The 19665-nt window shown below is 39.6% G+C and overlaps 1 protein-coding gene across 1 annotated transcript in view; it reads right to left on the bottom strand.

Moving 5' to 3' along the window:
• The window catches only part of PRUNE2 (prune homolog 2 with BCH domain), a 149730-nt gene that overhangs the window by 113953 nt on the left and 16112 nt on the right, over window positions 1-19665 (bottom strand). The window contains exon 4 of the mRNA XM_065406219.1: window positions 15859-15953. Within this exon, the coding sequence (XP_065262291.1) occupies window positions 15859-15953 (95 nt within the window). The remainder of the gene's footprint in view (window positions 1-15858; window positions 15954-19665) is intronic.

Here is a 19665-nt window from a genome sequence, read left to right on the forward strand (position 1 = left end):
AGGACATGGGTTGAGGGCTGCTCTAGGGCACCCCGCCCAGGGCAGGCGGAGGGCCGGGGCTCCCCACAGTGGCTGCTCTTACTATGGCCCAGCTCCGGCTTCCAGCCTGGTCAGGGGGTGGGACCTTGGGGGGAAGAGGAGGAGCAGAGGGTGGGGCCACAGTTCTAGCACCGGTGACCCTCCATTTCTACACAGGTTCAAGTGTCCTGGGGGAACCCCCAAATTGGCTGGGGCCTCTGGGCATGAGCCTGTGCATTAACCCACCACTGGGTGCAGTAGTGAGGCAAAGGGCATAGAAAGTTTCTCCCACTATGCAGCAACTGGACAGGTAGTGAGAGAGAGGAGAAACATGATATCAGGGTGGCCTGCACAGCACAGCCCCACGTAGGTGTGGTCTGATGGTTAGAGGATATGGACAGCTGCAAAGTTAGCTAGTGTGCATGGTGGTGTCAACAGCAGGCATTGGCCATGATGTACGCTGTTCCTTTTCAGAGGAGCAGTAATCCACACCCCAATGCAGAACCCTTAACCAACCCCTTTGGAATCTTACCCAGGATGTCATGGTCCCTGTAGCATATTATGCACTGGGAGCTGTGTTCCTGTTCCCCATCACAGTACTGGCTAGTGCAGGATTTGGCCTTTCATTACCAATAAAACACAAGGAAAGATTATGAAATCATCGGCATACAAACCTTTTGGACTTGATTATCACCTGAAATGTATGCTCCTTCTCACCAATACGTTCCAAAACCCATTCAACGTCTCAGAGAGATGAAAAAAAAATACAAATTCTGGATTGCCACTGAAAAACGAATATTCCCAAATTTATTCATGTACCACACCAACTGCATTCCAGTGCAAGTATTTTGCTTAAAAGGAATCCTAACTATGAGGAACTTTTAACAATATATATATCAGTGTGCATCTAATGGCAGGAATTAGATTTATGCATATTGCGATTGTCCACTTCCAGCTGCTTTTGTGGAGTCAAACTTTTTTTTATGTTAACGCATCACATTATTATCACATTTAGAGAAGAATAATGGCATAGGGTGTTGATACATCATTGGCAGCGCACAGTGTCATTTGAAAACATGCTTGCCTTTTGAATCTGTAATAATGGGTCGAAGATATATTCTGGATTTAGCACCTAGTACTTGCTCACTGGTTCCAAATGCAATAAATGAGTGTCTATTACATGTGAGATGTCTTATCCCTTAATATATAAGAAACCCTAACTCTTTTCCAGTTGGCAGATGAAGCTGCAAGTAGAGATTTTAATAGGTTGAAATTAAACTATTATTGAATGTGTCTGTAGGATTTGATGGGACCATTGAGTCCAATTCATTTATGGATTTAGGATGAGATTTTTCTAAAACACTTAAACGTTAAGGGATACAAACCTCCATGCTTCTGGGTACAAGACAACTCCTAATTGACCAAGATTCGAATTTTCCATAATTGGCCAATACACGATTATCTTGCACCTTCTTCTGAAGCACATGGACACAAAGAGGCAAGATACCTGACTAGATGGACCACTGGTCTGATCTGGCATGGAGATGCCTAAGTTCCTAACCAGCACTTGTCAGAACACCTCTGGAAAGGGAGTTCGTAAACTGTTGTTGCTGCAGAACCAATAAAGAGGGAGCCCAAGCCATGCCTAGTTTTGTATTTTATTTTTGTAACTTTACAGGGCCATAGGTAACAAAACTGAAAGCACTCAAGTAGAAGCAAGTTTCTTTGTACAGTTGACTGTACATATTTCTTAACTGCTCCTAGATTTTGTTTTTTAAAAAGCTTGAAACTTTAAGGCATGTTGCCAGCACAGTGTGTAGTGATACTGTTCTGATATCCCATGTGGTTAACCCTACGTCATTTCCCTCTCCCCTTCTCCTGCTCACTGTGCTGGGGACACTGAGAAAAAAACATGCAGCCTTTTGGAGGAGGGAGTGCTTCTTGTTGGTCCACAGTAGTCTGCCCCATTGATAGACTGAAGAATGGTATTGACAAAGCTGCAATGGGATTCCGCTTCTCCTCTGTCTGAAGGATAGTAGCCCCAACAAGGGCCCCCAGTGCAGAGAGGTACATGTATGGTGGGAATTTTTGTACAGAGACATCACAGGATCTGCAGAAGGCAGCAGAATCTCAAAGAAAATAGGACCCTTTGAAAATGTCAATAATATAGCTTTTCTGTTTTAAAATATGGAGAAAAAACCACCTGGGGTTTATTCTGGCTTCTGCTGTTGTAGATCCTGGCAGAGGATGACAGAATCAGCTCATCTGTTCAGCTGGTGGTACCCCAGTCAAAAAATAAAGCTCCCCTTTCCACAAGGAAAGTGGTACCATCTCCTACCACCTACTCTCCATGGTGTAAATATTCCCCTAAATGCAGGCCTGGCAGTGTGCCGAACTGGCACAGTGAAGTATAATTCACACATTGTCACACCAGCTTTAGTCAGTCCCATGGCAAGAAATATGTGTGAGACCAGGGCCGGTGCAACCCATTAGGCGACCTAGGCGGTCGCCTAGGGCGCTACAATTTGGGGGGCGGCGACAGCGGCGGTATTTCGGCGGCGGGATCTTCCGCCGCCTCTGTGGGGGGCGGCATTTCGGGGCGGGACCTTCCGCCGCCTAGGGCGGCAGAAAAGCTGGCGGCGCTTCTGTGTGAGACCTTAGTCTTTAGAAACTCTGTATTTTATGGTATATACCACAGCTGCATATCCCAACTGTATGGACTTAACCTGAATATATTTGGGACAGTAAAATAAGAGAAAATATTAATTTTGTGGTATTTTCTTTGTATCATCTTTTCTTCTGTTCAGTCAATGTGAGTTTGCCATAAATTAGGCCTGCTGAGAGACTGATGCTGAGCCTTCCATATGGCAAATATTGAACTGAGAGATGTGAAAGAGAAATCACTTTTTTATTCTTGAATTCATTCTTTTCCCTTTACGTGGAATGTCAGGTTAAGCCACAGTGCAGAGAAACAATACTGCTAGTGATGTTTCTAAATACAAAAGGAAATGGCTAATGAAAAAAAATTTAAGTCAAAAAAAAAAAAAAAAAAAAAAAAAAGGCAAGTCCATACAGGGCATAACCAAATACCTTGAATGGATTTTGCATCCGGCTCAGTACTAGGACTTTTAGGCTATAAAAGTTCTTTTGTTTCAAGGAACAGCAGTTCACTATTACAATCAGAGTTCATTCAAACACATAACTGCATTTTTTTATTAGATAAAGTAATCTTCAGGTCGGGAAAATCAGCATAGAGCCATTGAAATCAGTGATGCTATGCAAATGTATAGCAGCTGAGGATATGATACAATGATTCCCACTTCAGGTAATCTATTCTAACATCTTTTCTGCCTAGTACTCTACACGCTGTAAGGTAACAATTCAGAAAAAAAAAATCTGAAAAAATCAACTTTTGTGCAAAGATGCCAAGCATATTTTTTGCAGGTTAGGGTCCTCTGTGAAGCTAGTAATAGAGTGGAGAGTGAATTTCCTGGTGCTGCTGAGTCATATGGAAATAAAAGATTAAGAATTTTACTGGTGGTTTTGTCATTTCTGAAGATTAATTGTGCAATCCCTTGGAAACCTCACTAAAAAAAATACAAAGAAATGTTTAAATTGTCAAATGTGACCATAGTCAAAATTATACAATGTATGTAAGCCTCTCTCTTTCTGAACACCAGGGTTTAAACTTCCAAAGGGGCTTTTTCATTTTGTATTTGCAGTTTCATGCCTCCAATTACTTATTTCTGTAATTTTGCACCCATAACAAATGTAAGCACAAATAGTAGCAAACAGACACCCAGTTACTGGTTTTTGATGGCAAAATTAGAATTCAGGTTCCAATTTTCAAAAGTGCTCAGCATTGACCTAATTCTGTTCCTAATGAAGACAGTATTAACACTCCTATAGCCTTCAGTGTGAGAAGAGTTAGGCCAATACTGAGCACTGTGAAAATCCCACCCATTAAGGCCTGGCTGGAACCAAGCCCTAGAAGAGGAAGCATGGTCTTGTGGTCAAGGCACAAGACAGGCCCTCAGGGAACTGGGTTCTGTTTCCTGTTTTAGCACAGACTTCTCGTGTGATGCTGGACAAAAGGGCTGGACTGAGGGTGAGGGGTTTACAGACCCTATGCAAAACCAAGCAAGACATGGAGCAGTATTGGGCCAGGGAGGCCCCAATCCTCAACAGCTGCAAGGTATGCTCCAGGTGATATGACAATTTAAAAGGGCAGTGGTAGGCCAGTGACAGGGGGGAAGGTGTTACAGGCTGCACCAGAGCTGTGAACCCACAAGAGGCCCTGAGGAATGGGATATTGTACCCCACAGGTGAAGCAAATATTACTAAAACTGTGACCACACCCTAAATGTAGGAGCCACACCTGATAGGAAGTGACCCTGGGGGAATGTAACTTGGGGTGGACCAACAAGTGGTCTGGACACTGCAACATCCCTTTAGGGCTCTATGTTGGGATCTGGTGGAGTGGAATGACCTGCATCGTCATCTCCTGCTCCCCTTCCCCTCTGTTGTGAAGGAACCTGAAGGGGGGAAGAAGGGACACATAGGAGAGACTGCGGCCTGCTGTATAGGACCTGACAGGGCTCTGTCCAGGATGGGCATACTGAAAAGCCACTGCCTGACCAGTAGGCCAGCTGGCTATCAGACTGACCTGCTACACTGAGCAACTCTTATTCATGTTCCATGAGCACTTTTTCACACAACCTAGACTGAGCATTCACCCGTGTGAGTAAAAGTTGCACAATCTCATCCCACGTCTCAATACCTCATCTGTAAAATGCAGATAAGATTTCCCTACCTCACAGGAGTGTTTTAAGGATAAATTCATTGACTCCTATTCCCCCCTCACTCTGGCTTTACATGGGTGTAACCCCATTGACATCAATGGAGTTACTTCTGATTTACACCAGTGCAAATGAGAGGTGTTTAGGTATGAAGATGAAGGGGGCCATAAAAGTACCTAGAAAGAGAAATACCTATGCAGTTGATTCCCATAAGTCATCAAATACACACATAAAACTCCATTTAAGTAAATGGGAACTGCACATTTATATCTGAGGATGGCCCTGTGATTTTCACTTGTAAGTAAGAATTAAGAAGTAAGAAACAACAGGGTCTGGTGGTATTGTCTAATGTGGCAAGAACCACCTGGTAGAAAGGTGGACAGTCTCTCCAATGTTAAAGCCCAAGGATGCTTTTGATACCAACCAACTTCCGCAAAGAAGAAAACTAGGGACATTCAAAATTTTCAGGTTAACCTTCAATGACCAGTATTTTTCATGAATGTTAAGGAATCAGAGCAATTAGTTTTCAGAAAAAAGAAATATTAAGAGTCCTTGAAACTTTGAAAAGTGCCTATAGTTCCTTCATATCTCCAGATCTAGTGAACAGATCCAAATTGTACTACACAACTGACTAGGGATAATTACTTTGTACACAGGATAATATTCAGGACCAAAAAGAAAATAATATATCATTCATAAATAGCATTATTTATTGAAAAAACTATGTATGAGTCTCCATCACTGAAGCCAACACAGAAAAGATGCTATCAGAGAAAGCTTTTACTGACTGGTGCTTCAGTGTTTTGCCTGAAAGCAGGAGGCTGCAGATGAGAAGAAACTACAACAACAGATGTTGAGATAATTCTCCCTGCACCTTTTAAGGGATGCATGAGGGGAACCCTGAAATATATACATGCATTATAAACTTTAAATAGTCAGAAGTATCTTTATGTTAGTGATGAAAGAATTGACAAGTATTTCCTGTAAATCAGAATTAAAGTTGTCGTTGGATTTTGGGAGTACATCACTGACCTACATAGGACAATTGGTTTGAACAGTTTGGAAATTCCTATGTTCCTATGTCTAAGGATAGAATATGGATTGCAGATTAGGCCCCTAAGATTTAGCATAAGGTGTATAAGTAGTGCGTTATCATTCAGGTTACTGTATATATTACACGTGAACTGCCATCTATTTAAGCTCGGATTCAGCAAAGCACTTTCGAACATGCACTGGTAAATAGGGATGGACTTAAGAACATAGTAAGAACATGTTTAATTGCTTTGCTGAAAGGGGGGCCTTAATCCTCAACAAAATATCTCTATTTTAAATAACTATTGCATGGTGTAAAGGGATTTTTGTAAATTAGGTCTTAATAAAAAGTTGGAAATCATGGATTAGAATTTTTAGTGACCAATCAGACAGTTCCTTTTGGTAATATTCTACTTCAGTTAGAGGTTCTGTAACTTTTTATAGCTAGAATAAATAGCATATGTATTTGTCTTCATTAGTAATTTTATATTACAACACATGCATATCTAAACATTTCAGCAACTTATAATAGAAGAAAGTGACTCTACTTTTTTATTTAAATTTGGTATTTAGTAACATTGGTGAGTTAACAGTTTAACATCCTGCCTAGATGATCTCCCACAAAATATCAAGAAACAAAATGAATACTACGTAGTACAAGGTCAAATTTAAATCTACAACAACTTTTGTTAATAGGTTCTCAATCAATATGTTCAATGTATTTTCACATACTAAAATTGCTTTTGTATTGAATATCCAGACTATAGATTTCTATAGGGATAAGAAAAGTGTACGATACATCATATGAACATATTTTTATGCTGAACATTTCTCAAAATAGCACCTCCCGCTGTCAATGTCTATGCCCCATGAACAGCTGAGCTGAAGTGCTACTGACAAAAGCAAGAAGGGTACAAAAATGATAAATTAGTCAAATTTATACAAGTCAGGAATGAAGTCCAATAATGAGCCTTTTCTTTGCCACCGAAATGAAACTGAAGAAACTATGTATGTATGAGAGAGACACTTGCTCAACATCATACAATCAAGAGTTCATATTCTATAAGCAAACAGTATTATTTTCTTTACACCTAGAAACAAATATTCTTGTAAACATCTAATGAAAGGAAAAACCTACTAACTTTCTTAAATGGCAGATATATTTAAAAACATAAAAAATATTTGCCTATTATAGAAAATTAGATTAGAACCAGCTAATGTATGGGTACACTTATAAGATTATATCTTTTTAAAATTTATTTATTTATTTAACCAATTCATACCAGCTATCTGAATTTTAAACTGAGATTGACTAGCAAAGAAATAGTATGGGCAAAACTCCCTTAATTACAGCATATGCCAGAAACAGATTTAGATCTGATACCAAACAAAATATAGCGCAGGTCACTGAAACTTCATTTAACATAAACTGCTACTGAAAGAAACGGGGGAAACAAATAAAATATTATTATGAATGACATTATAGTGTACCAAGTGCATTCTTAAATGACACCAGCAGTACAAATCTTGTTTTTGTTTTTCCAGTTTATACTGTGTATAATGGTGGTAGCTGTAGAATAAAATAAGCAAATATACCTTACAAAATACTATGCACCATCTTCAAGCTCAACATGACTTGAATTTACTAGTACGTTCCCTGAGACTGGTCATTGTTATTCATAGATTTTAAGGCTAGAAGGGACAAATATGATCACCTAGTCTGACCTCCTACCTAACACAGGCCATAATATTTCACCCAGTAATTTCCACATCAAGCCGATAACTTTTGTCTTGGCTATCGTATGTTTTGTAGAAGGCTATCTAATCATAGAATCATAGAATATCAGGGTTGGAAGGGACCTCAGGAGGTCATCTAGTCCAACCCCCTGATTTAAAGATTAGAAGGGATGGAGATAATCACTATAACCATTACTGATGACACTTTTTGCTTTCCTACAGTCAATTAATAAGCAGTTAAGGTCATAAATAAACAATCTGGGATGACCCATACACATTCCCACCTGTTTCCCTTCTGCACTTGTAGAGCAGGATAGAGAACCACAAAAGAAAATCCACATGCTTTGCCTAGCTTGTCAGCATCTAGAACCAATCTGTATTCATTACAACTGGGATTCTTCATCCAACCTGGGGCATCAATAGCAGAGGTACCATCCTCCAGAATGGTAGAGTTGCATAATTATGGTATTTTCATTAATGGATCTTTGACTGTTCTATTCATTCTTGTAATGTAATGACTTAACTCTCTGAATACTTCTGGAATAGAAAATTAAAGTACATTTAGCTCTGTACGTGTGTGTATATATATATATACATATATACGTACACCTATAGGCAGATCTCACACACTGACATTTAAAAAAAAACTTAATTAAGGTTGATTTATTTACAAATGCAATGTTTTCAATACACACAAAAGATGTATTTAATGTTTTATTTTTAAACACAATTAAAAAATAATATATAAATATATACATACTGCAAATGTAATACAGATAACAAATTCATTTAAGCCCATTTATGCACATTAGTAACACACCATGTGGCAGAAAGACTATGACTACAAGAAGACCCCTTGGCGATTTATTTTATATTAAATCCCTAATGGCCTCTCCTCATCTTTGTAAAAATATGCACAAAAGTCCAGACTATGCAGCCATTGAAATGAATGGTTATTTATTTGCTAAACGAGAACCCTATGTTTAATGTTCCTTAGACATAAGGTAGCCTGCAAAAGTCGCATTCCTACAGCTCCATACATCATTTATTTTACATACCCTAACTTCTCACAACAGGCATCAGAAAAATATCTCTGAACAGCATTGTAAGTTGCTGAGAATTTTGTTTCCAATTCCATTACTGGAAGATTTTTTTTTTTTAAAAGATTAAATGTTAACATGTTTACTTGCTTTTTTAGCATCAAAAACAAATCCATGTACCAATCTGACACCATTTCAAAAACATTATGTGTATATTTATACTGGAAAATAAAAGTTTGCCAAGTCTGTGATGTGATCATCAAAAACAGACAATGGAAGTTCAACCCTTCAAATAAAATAAAATTAGAATACATTATAATTTATGTAGTAACCCAACTAGTTTAAAAGTTGTTTGAAAATGCCTGCCATGCTACAGCTGAGAGAGTTACTGATTTTTATATAGGTATATTGTGTAATACTTAAATAAAAATCTGTCTTCCTAATACACAAAACACCATACAAATCTGCCAGAAAAAAATTGCAAATGTATACACTGTGCTACTACTAACGCTATTTTGAAAAAATATTTTGAAATTTAACCAAGAGGTTTTCCTTCTCTTGGACACAAGTTGGGCTGGTTAGGAGATCAAAATCTAGGGCTAGAACCTTGAGTCTGGCCAACGTTTGGCAGAATCAAAGGAGGGGAGGCATAGGTGATGTTATGCCACCTTTCTGTCCTTCCCCTATCCAATCCTTGAGACAACTGAGGGCTGTTTCAAACCCAAGTGAAATTTATAAGAGCCTCCAGGCTGCTCTAAGTTATACTGGCTGTAACAGCCTCTTAGGGAGTTGTTTCACCAGCCCAAGATCAGCAGAGCACAAAGTGCTGTGTCCACCCCCTCTTCCATTCCTGGGACACACCCCACCCTGACCAGGAGGGCCAGCAGCGGGAAGTATAGAGTCAGCTACACTATCATGTGGGGATTGCCCTATGTAAAGAACACTTTACAAAATTATAAGTGTGCTCAGATATCAGGGTGAGGAATGTGATATAAGAACCTTAATAGAGAACTATCTCATCAGTCAATCAGCATTCAGTTTCTCTCACATATACTGATCAAGACCAGATACTCATATACCTGTTGGCCATATTTTTTAACTGGCTTCCTTAAGTCTCCTCTAGGAATCTCTATTTATGTTATTTTTCTTCTCTTTAAAGATATTGCTAGTTGTGTTATCATTAAGTGGTCCAACTGACAGTCTGCGGGCTGAACCTGGCCTGCAGGACAATTCCATCCAGCCCCCAGAACTCCTGTGGCATCCACTCCCCCAGCAGCTGCCCAGAACATAGAGAGTATTGCAGTGAGTGAAATGCTGCACAATCCACATGTGGAGACAAAATGGTGACCTGCATGTGAGGTCACGCCATGCGGAAGAGGCCATCTTATAGAGCCAGTCTCCCTCCAGCACATGCAGCACTTCTCTCCAGCAGCAGGAAGGTAAAGGTAGCTGATGAGGTAGCCAGCGAGCAATGATGAACCTCAGAGTCATCTCTCTGGAATTCTGTTTTGGTAATGGGCCTATGGAGGTGCCTCCAGTCCAAACTAGCATCCGGCCCACAGCATTGAAACGGTTGGACCACAGACTCCAGCAAAAATGTCATCAAGCTTTCATAAGAAACTATAAAGAAAAGGGGGTTCCATGAAAGCTGCATGTCTTGTTCACTATATTGCATCTTGAGGAAAGAGGAGAATGGAAAGTTCAATTCACAAAGTATTATTCATCTCTCAGAAAAAAATGACTTTCCCGGAAAGTCACATTGAGAAGATGCTTCTCATTTCCAAGGGAATTCCAACAGAGAACAAGCAAAATATACTCTCGGGGTATAACATAATAAAACAGAAATTAACAGCAGTGCAAGCACTCAGTTTTGCTACAATACCCTATGAATAATCTCCATCATGACTTGGAGAAACTTCCCAGTAAAAATAATGAAAACAACAGCCACTTGGGCCATGTTACTTCTCTGTTGCCACTATCCTGAACAAATGCTGCCATGCATGTAAATAGGATTTAGTTTGTGTGTGATATGGCTCTGTTCATTTCTTGTTTTAACCTAGAACTTCACTGTAATTTAAATCTATAAAACCCCAAACAGAAAGAGCATTATCTGAAAAATGCAAAGCTGTGTACATCCAGCTCCCCACACAAATCCTGATTTGTATGCATGAAATGCCTTCCCTGAATTGATCAGTAAGACCCACTATTCCTTTAATACTACTCTGTATTTCTTTAAAACTCTCCTCAAGATCCATCTCTGCCAAGATGCCTATAAGAGATCAGAAAATTGATGCTGGGCAGATGGGGATACGTAACACTTTATTAATATAACAGCGGTAAATATACTCACATATACATAAAATGTGTATATTTGATTGTATTCCAACCCCTCACACCCCTCATATGTCCCTTGTCTTCCCAAATATGTAAACATATTGGAGCAGGGATTGTGCCTTCCTATGTGTTTGTATAGCACCAAGAATCATAGACCTTGATACTTTTCAGGCCTCTCAGTGCTACTGCAATGTAAATATTGACTAGTGATACTAATAGTGAATTAGTTGGTAACTGAAGGAATTATTGAATTATTGCCAGTTACCTTCCTCCTAAACCAAAGAACATTTTCTCTAACAAGGGATATTAGCATCTATATTTTTAATAGAAAAATCAGGGCTTAACTCCATAGTAGCTGAACAGTTCACAAATATTGCGGAATTTATCTTCACAACTCATCTAGGAGGTAAAGAAGTATTATTATCCCCATTTTACTGAGGCAGAGTGACCTATTCAAGATTGCACAGGATGTCAATAGCACAGTTGGGATATGAACTCAAACATCCTGAGTTTCAGCCCAGTGCCTATCCATAAAACCATCCTTCCTCTCAGAAACACAGGAGCTGAGACAGACTCTAATTTCATTATAGATCTGTAAAACCAATAATAAAAGATAGCACACTTTTTATGGGTATATGAAAGACTATGTAAGGTATTTCATTTATTAGCATATCAACGTCACTTGATATATTGATTTTAAAAAGACTTTATCATTCTTAAATACTCATTTAACCCATTCACAGCCTGAGTGTTTCAGGTGTGACATTTTCATTCTTCATGACACATCGCAACTATAGCAATAAACATGCGTCTGTGAATGACACACTATTCCTGACGGGTTGCAGTAGATATAATCATATTATTATCACTATTAGTAGCAATAGCAGCAGCAGCTGTGTAACCATCAGAATCCATAAATCCTAACAGATCAGGAGAGATCATGAAACCAAAGCAAATAATCAGGCCTAAGAAAACTCTTCATCAAAAGATGCTCTTATGTATCTGTTGGCTGGAAGAACAGTTTGACCCTGTTAGTTTTCTAAAGAAGCAAACACATTATAGATGCAACATCTGTGGCATTAAAGCAAAGCAAAAGCTGTGTCTCGTGTCCTCATTGATGTTTAATTAGTTAATGTCTGTACAGCACTTAGAACACAGAAAGCACTGCATAAGTGCTAAGTAGTAGGAATTATCATCATTATTACTGGAGCAAATCTGGAAGTATTTATACAAGCAAAACTCACAGGAAGGTGAACATGAGTTTTACCTGAGTAAAGACTCATGTCTTCAGGATTTTGCCTGAAGTAAAAGACTCAGGTTTTCCGATTTTTGCCTATTGTTAATTATTATTCCTATTTTATGTGACACAGAGTTCTGCTTGCTGGGGGTGTGGCAGGCAGAGCAGTACACTATGGTTTTGCAAATCCATCCCTGTCTCTACTGGTGCTGTTGCAGATTGCTCTATACCTGACAAGGCTGTGAATCTGAACAAGCCAACAACTGTCCTGTGTGCTTCTGTAAGCCAGATAGAGTTCTGGAAGTATTTGAACAGAGTGTAGTAACTCAGCACCGCAAAAATTAATCTCCAGCCAGAGAGGCTGGAGCAATGCCACTTCAGTTACAGCATGTTTCTTTTGAAAAGAGAAGAACTAGAAGGAATGACTTCTAGGAATCACTTCCAGGTAACTTCAGTCAAAAATCTGGTAATATCAGTGACTTGATGGATTCAGATTAAAGATCATTTAACTCATGGAAATCACTAAGAATTGATTGTTTTGTGCATATGCAGTTGAATCTCCTTCCCCTAGATAGTTCCATTTAGTTATGCCTCAAACAATGTTCTTGTGAACCACTTCACTGCTTGAGAATCAAATCTTGGTGTTCCCTGAACAACAGTATTCTAAAGTCAAATGTGATACAATATATTCACTGAGGCCAGTTCTGAAACTTGTCTGCTTTTAGAACTATAAAAACATTGCTGCGGTCAAATGTCTTTTGTAGACAGTAGAAGAAAGGGATACAAATTATAGGCTAGAATGTGACTAGCCTTAATACAGTTGTGCAAAGTAGAAGTAAAGATCCTCCATCTCCCAGCTGAGCTGTGTTAGTGCTACCTGGATGTTAGATCTGGGTCCTGCGTAGAGCACAGAAGCTGCATTCCACATACTCTTTCAGGAAGTAACAAAAGCATCTTAATTTAATACTGAAGCTAGCTCCTCATTATAAGCCTAATTTGTACCACTCGTCTAAATTAGCAAAATGATAGACAACGGTTAAAATAAATTATTAGAAGATTATAAAATCCCATTTCTTATTCAAAGAATGCATTTCCAACCATCTTGTTATTGGTTATTTTGACATTTGTACATTTTTGCAAATTTTAGGGACCAAAGTTAAAGTTGAGTGGGCCATGCAAGTTTGGTGGAGTGATGGAGGATTGTATGGCAGTGAGAAAGTGGCTAGACCCTTTAACTGTTCATTTCTTGACTTTCTAACATGTAGTTTTTTAAACTGATTGATTACTGTGCCAGCATGTAAATTACTATCACTGACACTACTGACATTCTACCACTTATTTAGTAAGCTAGACATTATAATTGCTCAGAGAAGCATGTTTTAGCATGTTTTGTATCAAGATATCTTCTGTGAAAGGATTTCAAAGCTACATACCTTGAATCATACTAGATATTAATTGTATTGGCTAGTATGTCAAAAATTTAAGTGTTTTGAATAAGTCAGGAAAGAAAATCCAAGTCTGACATTTTAAATACACCAGGATGATATTCAACAGCACAAAGCTACAGACTAGATCCAGCAGACCTAAGCCTCTGGAACTGCTATCCCTGGAATTTCCATAGGCCTTGTGGTGTTTGCAAAGATGAAGACTAACCTCTATTTTCAAGGGGAACTATCCCTCTCTTGTACCCCAAAATGCTGTGTTTCATGGACTCTCCCATTCTGTACTGTCCAACTGCCATAATTAGAGTAAATTAGGTTATTTGATATTATACCAAAATACTCTGTACCTGAGCACACTTAATGCCCTACATGTCCTAACAGGTTCTTCTCCAACTGACTAAACATCACTCAATGAGGGACACGTTTGAAGGGCTCACACCATTAAGACACTAGGCTCTTCCCTTGCTGACAGTGTCACTACAATGAGAGCATGAAGAAGACCACAAAATTGAAACGCCAAAGATTAATTCATACTTCATGGCACCCAAGAAGCTTGGCAACAGAAAGAAAGATGCCCAGCACCTCAGCTCCTATTGAGTTCAGTGGAGTTGTGGGAGCTCTTAAAATCAAGTCCTTGGTGATTGGGGAGGGGTAGAACCCCATCACCTACTTGCAACATTCATCTACCAATAAGAGAGCCATGACGGCTACTCCCAGGCAGCCTATTTAAAATAACAAAGGAAGGGAGAAAGAATAAAACATGACCGAATCATAAAACATCTGTTCCCCACTTCCCTCCAGTTTAACTCTGCTTGTCTCATAGTCAGCGAGGCGTGAAGTTTGCAGAGTTTGAGAGTCAATCTTTGTGGCACATAGGGGGCTCATTCACTGGTACCCATAACGCTCGTTTTTACTTGTTTGAGTTGGTGATGCAGCACAAATACAGTCTTGGGTGTTTGGCCAGATTGGCCCTCTGTATGTAGGGTGACCAGATGTCCCAGTAGCGGGACCGTCCCGATATTAGCGGCTTTGTTTTATATAGGCAACTATCCTCCTGGGGGGGGGGGGAAAGTCTCCTGATTTTTCACTCCTGCTATCTGGTCACCCTATCTGCATGTAAAGGATCATTTTGGCTAACACAAGATAGAGGAGTCAGTAATACAAAACACAATGCTGTTAGATGAGGTGTGCTTTATATGCACCTGCTCAGTGTGTGAGGACTGGGCTGGGACTAAAAGTGACCACCTGCACTGATGGGGTACGTGAAGGGACTGCAATGTAGTAAAAGCCCCCCGGAGAAATAGGAGCAAATGTAACAGCTGCCTTAGGCTCATGTCTTACCCCACTCCTTTTGAGGTGACTAATGCCACTTGCAGGACTAGTCACGCTCAGTTGCTGCACTTCCCACCCACATAGCAGCTAGTCCCTGAACAGGGGATTACGGGGAACGGGAAGATTCCTCGCGTGTCCATTTGCTCTCTCACACCTATGAAGAGCCAGCCTCAACCTGGCCCTGAATGATTCTGATCTGTACTTCTACACATATAACAGCTAAATCTAAAGTGATATCAGCACAATATTCATTAAAAACAGTACACTAGAGGGGAAAGAACATCTGTAAAATATGCATAACACTGAACAGCTAATAGTTATGCACACATTTAACTAAAAGCACTCCAGCTTAAGTGGGGTCAGTTCAGAGGTGTGACACTGAAACCAGCAATCAAAAAAATGACTTTCACCAGTACTGCTAACACAGGAAATGCCTGAGACAAGCAGCCATCTAATTAACAAATTGAAAGGATTTCTTATCAATCCTGGAACTTCTATAATTTATGACCAACGTGACTGTTTTCACAACATTCAAAGCAGGTGTATAAAAGTAAAAAAACAAGGGGACACTTTTCTCAAGAAGTTGAGAGACTATTAACCCCACTGCATGGAAAGGTGGGTTATGATCCAAGCATTGCAATTTTCTGCAGCTGTCGCTCGAAAGCATCCTGGTAAATTACTTTTATTTGAAAAGATATTCAGATGCATAGTAATGCAAGTCAGACCACAAATAACTACGGCATTCATAAAAATTAATTACATCATAGACAAAATCTGCTCATATTCTATCCTGAGAAAACAAGTAACTGAAAATCTATGTGAAAGAACAGGCCACCTTCTGCAGCTTGGTTGTTTAGCAGCTATATTCTATTTATGTTTCCTCTTACCTCAAGGGTCATGTACACCGTGCTAACTGCAACTTTAATTTCTCCATCTGACAGCTCCTTGAGATCCTTCAACAGAGCCTCCTCGACATTTAAACCTGTTTGAGATACAGAAAAACTGTTCAATACATATAAGTTTCAGAGCTAGTCAAATGCAACAAGATGAGTTAAGACCAGAATTTTAGCCTTAATGTTAACTCTTCTGGCTTTTATGGGTTCACATCAGAAAATTAACATTATTTTGTAATTTAAATTAATATTAATAGTATGGCACTACTACTTTAATATCAGAGTAAACAAAGTTCAAAAGAATTAAAAGACAAAGATACTCATATATTCAGTTTCCCTTGATGAAGTTGTAAAGGCTCTGATCTGGAAGCATATTGAATACTACTTGTCAACGAGTGCACATAATCTTTAATCTTCAGATCATGGATATAAAACTTTTGGCACTAATATAGAATTGTTGTAACAAATCATTCAGAGCTGAAGCAATTAAGGTACATGTTGTAAATACAAACTTCAGATTGCATTCTACCATTGATCTTCCTTAAACTAACATTGTACCAATGGATGTTTCTGTGTGGGATTAAAGATTAATATAACCCTCAGGAACAGATTAACGTGTGTATTGTTGACACAGGAGACTTTATCATCATCATCTAGTGGGTGACTCTTTAATTGTGGGATCTGGATTCCTCTATATAGGAGCCAGGAATGTTGTGAATTTTCAAAATATTTCATTTAACCATATAGCTTTCATTTACTGTAATGGGAGACGTCCAGCTACAAGGCTGCAACATTCTCTAAACTATATTTAAATAATTCATGACGCACAGGAACATGGTCAGTTGAACCCTACTGATAACGCAGATAATATAGCCAAATAGCCACTCATGAGTGAAACAGCCATAGAAATCATAACTGCTCATCAATGAATGCAGTAGCTAGATTATCTTCAATCAGCAATCTATTGACAAGATGAACTGGAAGTTTCTCATGTATATTCAAAATCTTTGATATTTTCATTAAAAAAATAATTATATATAGACAGTAGAGTCTTTAATAAGCAGAATATCTATTCTCCTCATTGTGCCCAAAATAACCAGTACACCTATGGATTCAGGTTTGTAAATGAGTGCTGCTTCTTAAATGAAACCTGGAACTGCTATTTTGTTGAATTGTTCCACTTCTGCCTAACAAACTAGATACAAATATAATAATATATGGAGATATACCTATCTCATAGAACTCAAAGGGACCTTGAAAGGTCATTGAGTCTAGTCCCCTGCCTTCACTAGCAGGACCAAGTACTGATTTTGCCCCAGATCTCTAAATGGCCCCCTCAAGGATTGAACTCTTGACCCTGGGTTTAGCAGGTCAATGCTCAAACCACTGAGCTATCCCTCCCCCATCAGGGCCAGCTCCAGTGTTTTTGCCGCCCCAAGTGGCGGGGGGGGGGGAAAAAAGCCGCAATCGGCGGCACTTCGGCGGCAGCTCTATCACCACCACTTCATTCTTCGGCGACAATTCGGCGGCAGGTCCTTCCCTCCGAGAGGGACTGAGGGACCCGCCGCCGAAGAGCCGGACGTGCCGCCCCTTTCCGTTGGCCGCCCCAAGCACCTGCTTGCTGCGCTGGTGCCTGGAGCCGGCCCTGCCCCCTATAAAGCCTACATAAAGGCAAAACTTTCATCTGATTTGCAAAGGACCTCAGAATCTCATCCCCACCTATCTGCACATAGAGCACACAAACATAGCAATGCTAACTATGTAATTTGTAATAAAATCATAAACAATATTGATAAAACACAGAACAATGTAGCTGGTATGCTATGTCCCTGTTCAGAGGCACTTAAAATTATGATGCATCCATGGCCATACTAAAGCTGCTTCCAAGAGTAGTAGCAAAGTGGCTAATTTTTTTTTTACAGTGTAGTTTCATTAACAGCCAACTATGGTCTTATCTCTGTGCATGAAACTCCATGGATCCCAATCCTAAATAGACACACACGCAGACTTCACTTGACACATTGTTGTTAGTAATCCTGTTAGGTAAAATCCTGGCCTTACTGAAGTCAATGGGAGTTTTGCCACTGACTTCCGTACATTGAAGTCAATAAGCCTACACACAATGAGCAAAGTTAAGCACATTTATTAGTCTTTGTAGAATCGGAGCCATGAATGTCAAATATGAATAGTGCTCGTGATCACAGGCAGTGTATGGCCTTTTAAATATAATTTAACATTTTCATTAATGATCTAAAAGAGGATCTAAGAGCATATTGGTCTAAACTGGCAACACTCATCAGGCACCTAAAGGGACCAGAAATATGAAAATAAAATTCAGTTCATTTCAACTGTGCAAACAGAAAGCTAACACATCTGGGAGGAATAATCCAAAAAATTTTTTAACTCAATCGGAGGGAGATGTCCTAGGGAAGCAGTGATGATTAAAGGGATTTCGGGGTAATAATGAAAAGCAAAGTGGACATGAGTTTGCAATGCGACATGGCAACAAAAAAGGCCACTGACATTCTTAATGTGTATACAGAGACTGTACGTGACAGAGCTGGGAAGCACTAGAACCATGTCAGCTACTTTATTCAAGCTGCAGAAACCACTGAAAACAAGCTTTATTCGCTTTTATATTGTATTAATGAAGTGACAACGTTTCACTGAATTTTGTTCATATGCATGAACTCTTAATAGAAGCTTTTTGTATGTCTTTTGTTTTGTATATTGCTTTACCTAGATGTTGGAGCACAGCTAATAACACATAAGGAACAATGAGCCTGATTCTGCCCTCACTTATTCCAGTTTCACTTCAATATAGCTCCACTGATTTCAGCGGCACTGCTACTGATTTATACCAGTGTGTTTAGGAAAACCAGGCCCAACGTTCAGAAATTCTATCCCACTGCTGTTTACAATGTATTTCAAGTTTGATATTGAATATTAGGGCAGATCACTTGAGCCACGCCATGTGGTGGATGTCACACATTCTTCCTCCTTTGCCCCTGACTGGCTGAACCTAGCTCTTGCAATCAGAGAGGTCAGCCAGCTCAGCGGGAGCCATTTTTACCTAGTTTCTCACAGAGAGGCTGCATTGACTTGCACTCTCTAATCCAGCTGGGAAAAGACTTTTTTCTCCCAGCCTCCATGCTTTTCTGGATTGTGGGAGAACTTCTCTGTAGACCTGGGCACATGGCGGGAACTGAGGGAAAGCACTGAAGGACTATCAGTGCTCAAGTGAATTAGCCTGTGTCTTCATTACAAAGTGGGTGGATTACCAACCTGTCCGAAAGCAGCACCGGGGAGCGCTAGCCTATACCCCCACCAGGGTAGCAAGCCCAGGTTTAAAGCAACTTGAAACCCAGATAGTGAATGTTTTTGGAGGCATGGAGTAAAAATGGTTCAGTCTCATTTCTGAGTGACAATGAAAAAGAAATATACTTTTCCATTATTAAAATAACTTCTTGCTATTTCAAGCTTTATTTAGGGTTAAAGTCACTTCACCAGCATAGAGCCCAAGAAACTGAGCTCTATGCAGGTGAAGTAGGTTCAGAAGGTAAAATCCACCCCCAAGATGGCATTGAGCTGTAGCTGAGTATCCTCCCTATGGCTGGAGCGGTGGCTATAGCCCACCATGTTGTGTTGGGGCCCACTAGACAATATTAATTATCTCGTTTAGAACCTCAGAAAGCGCTGACAATGCTCCACCTTAAGTCAGTCATTTAACTTAAAAGTAACCATCATGTTAATACAAATGAAGACTTTTTTTATTTCAACTACTGTCATCTCACATAATGA

This window comes from Emys orbicularis, chromosome 6, assembly GCF_028017835.1.
Source record: "Emys orbicularis isolate rEmyOrb1 chromosome 6, rEmyOrb1.hap1, whole genome shotgun sequence".
Classification (NCBI taxonomy): domain Eukaryota; kingdom Metazoa; phylum Chordata; order Testudines; family Emydidae; genus Emys; species Emys orbicularis.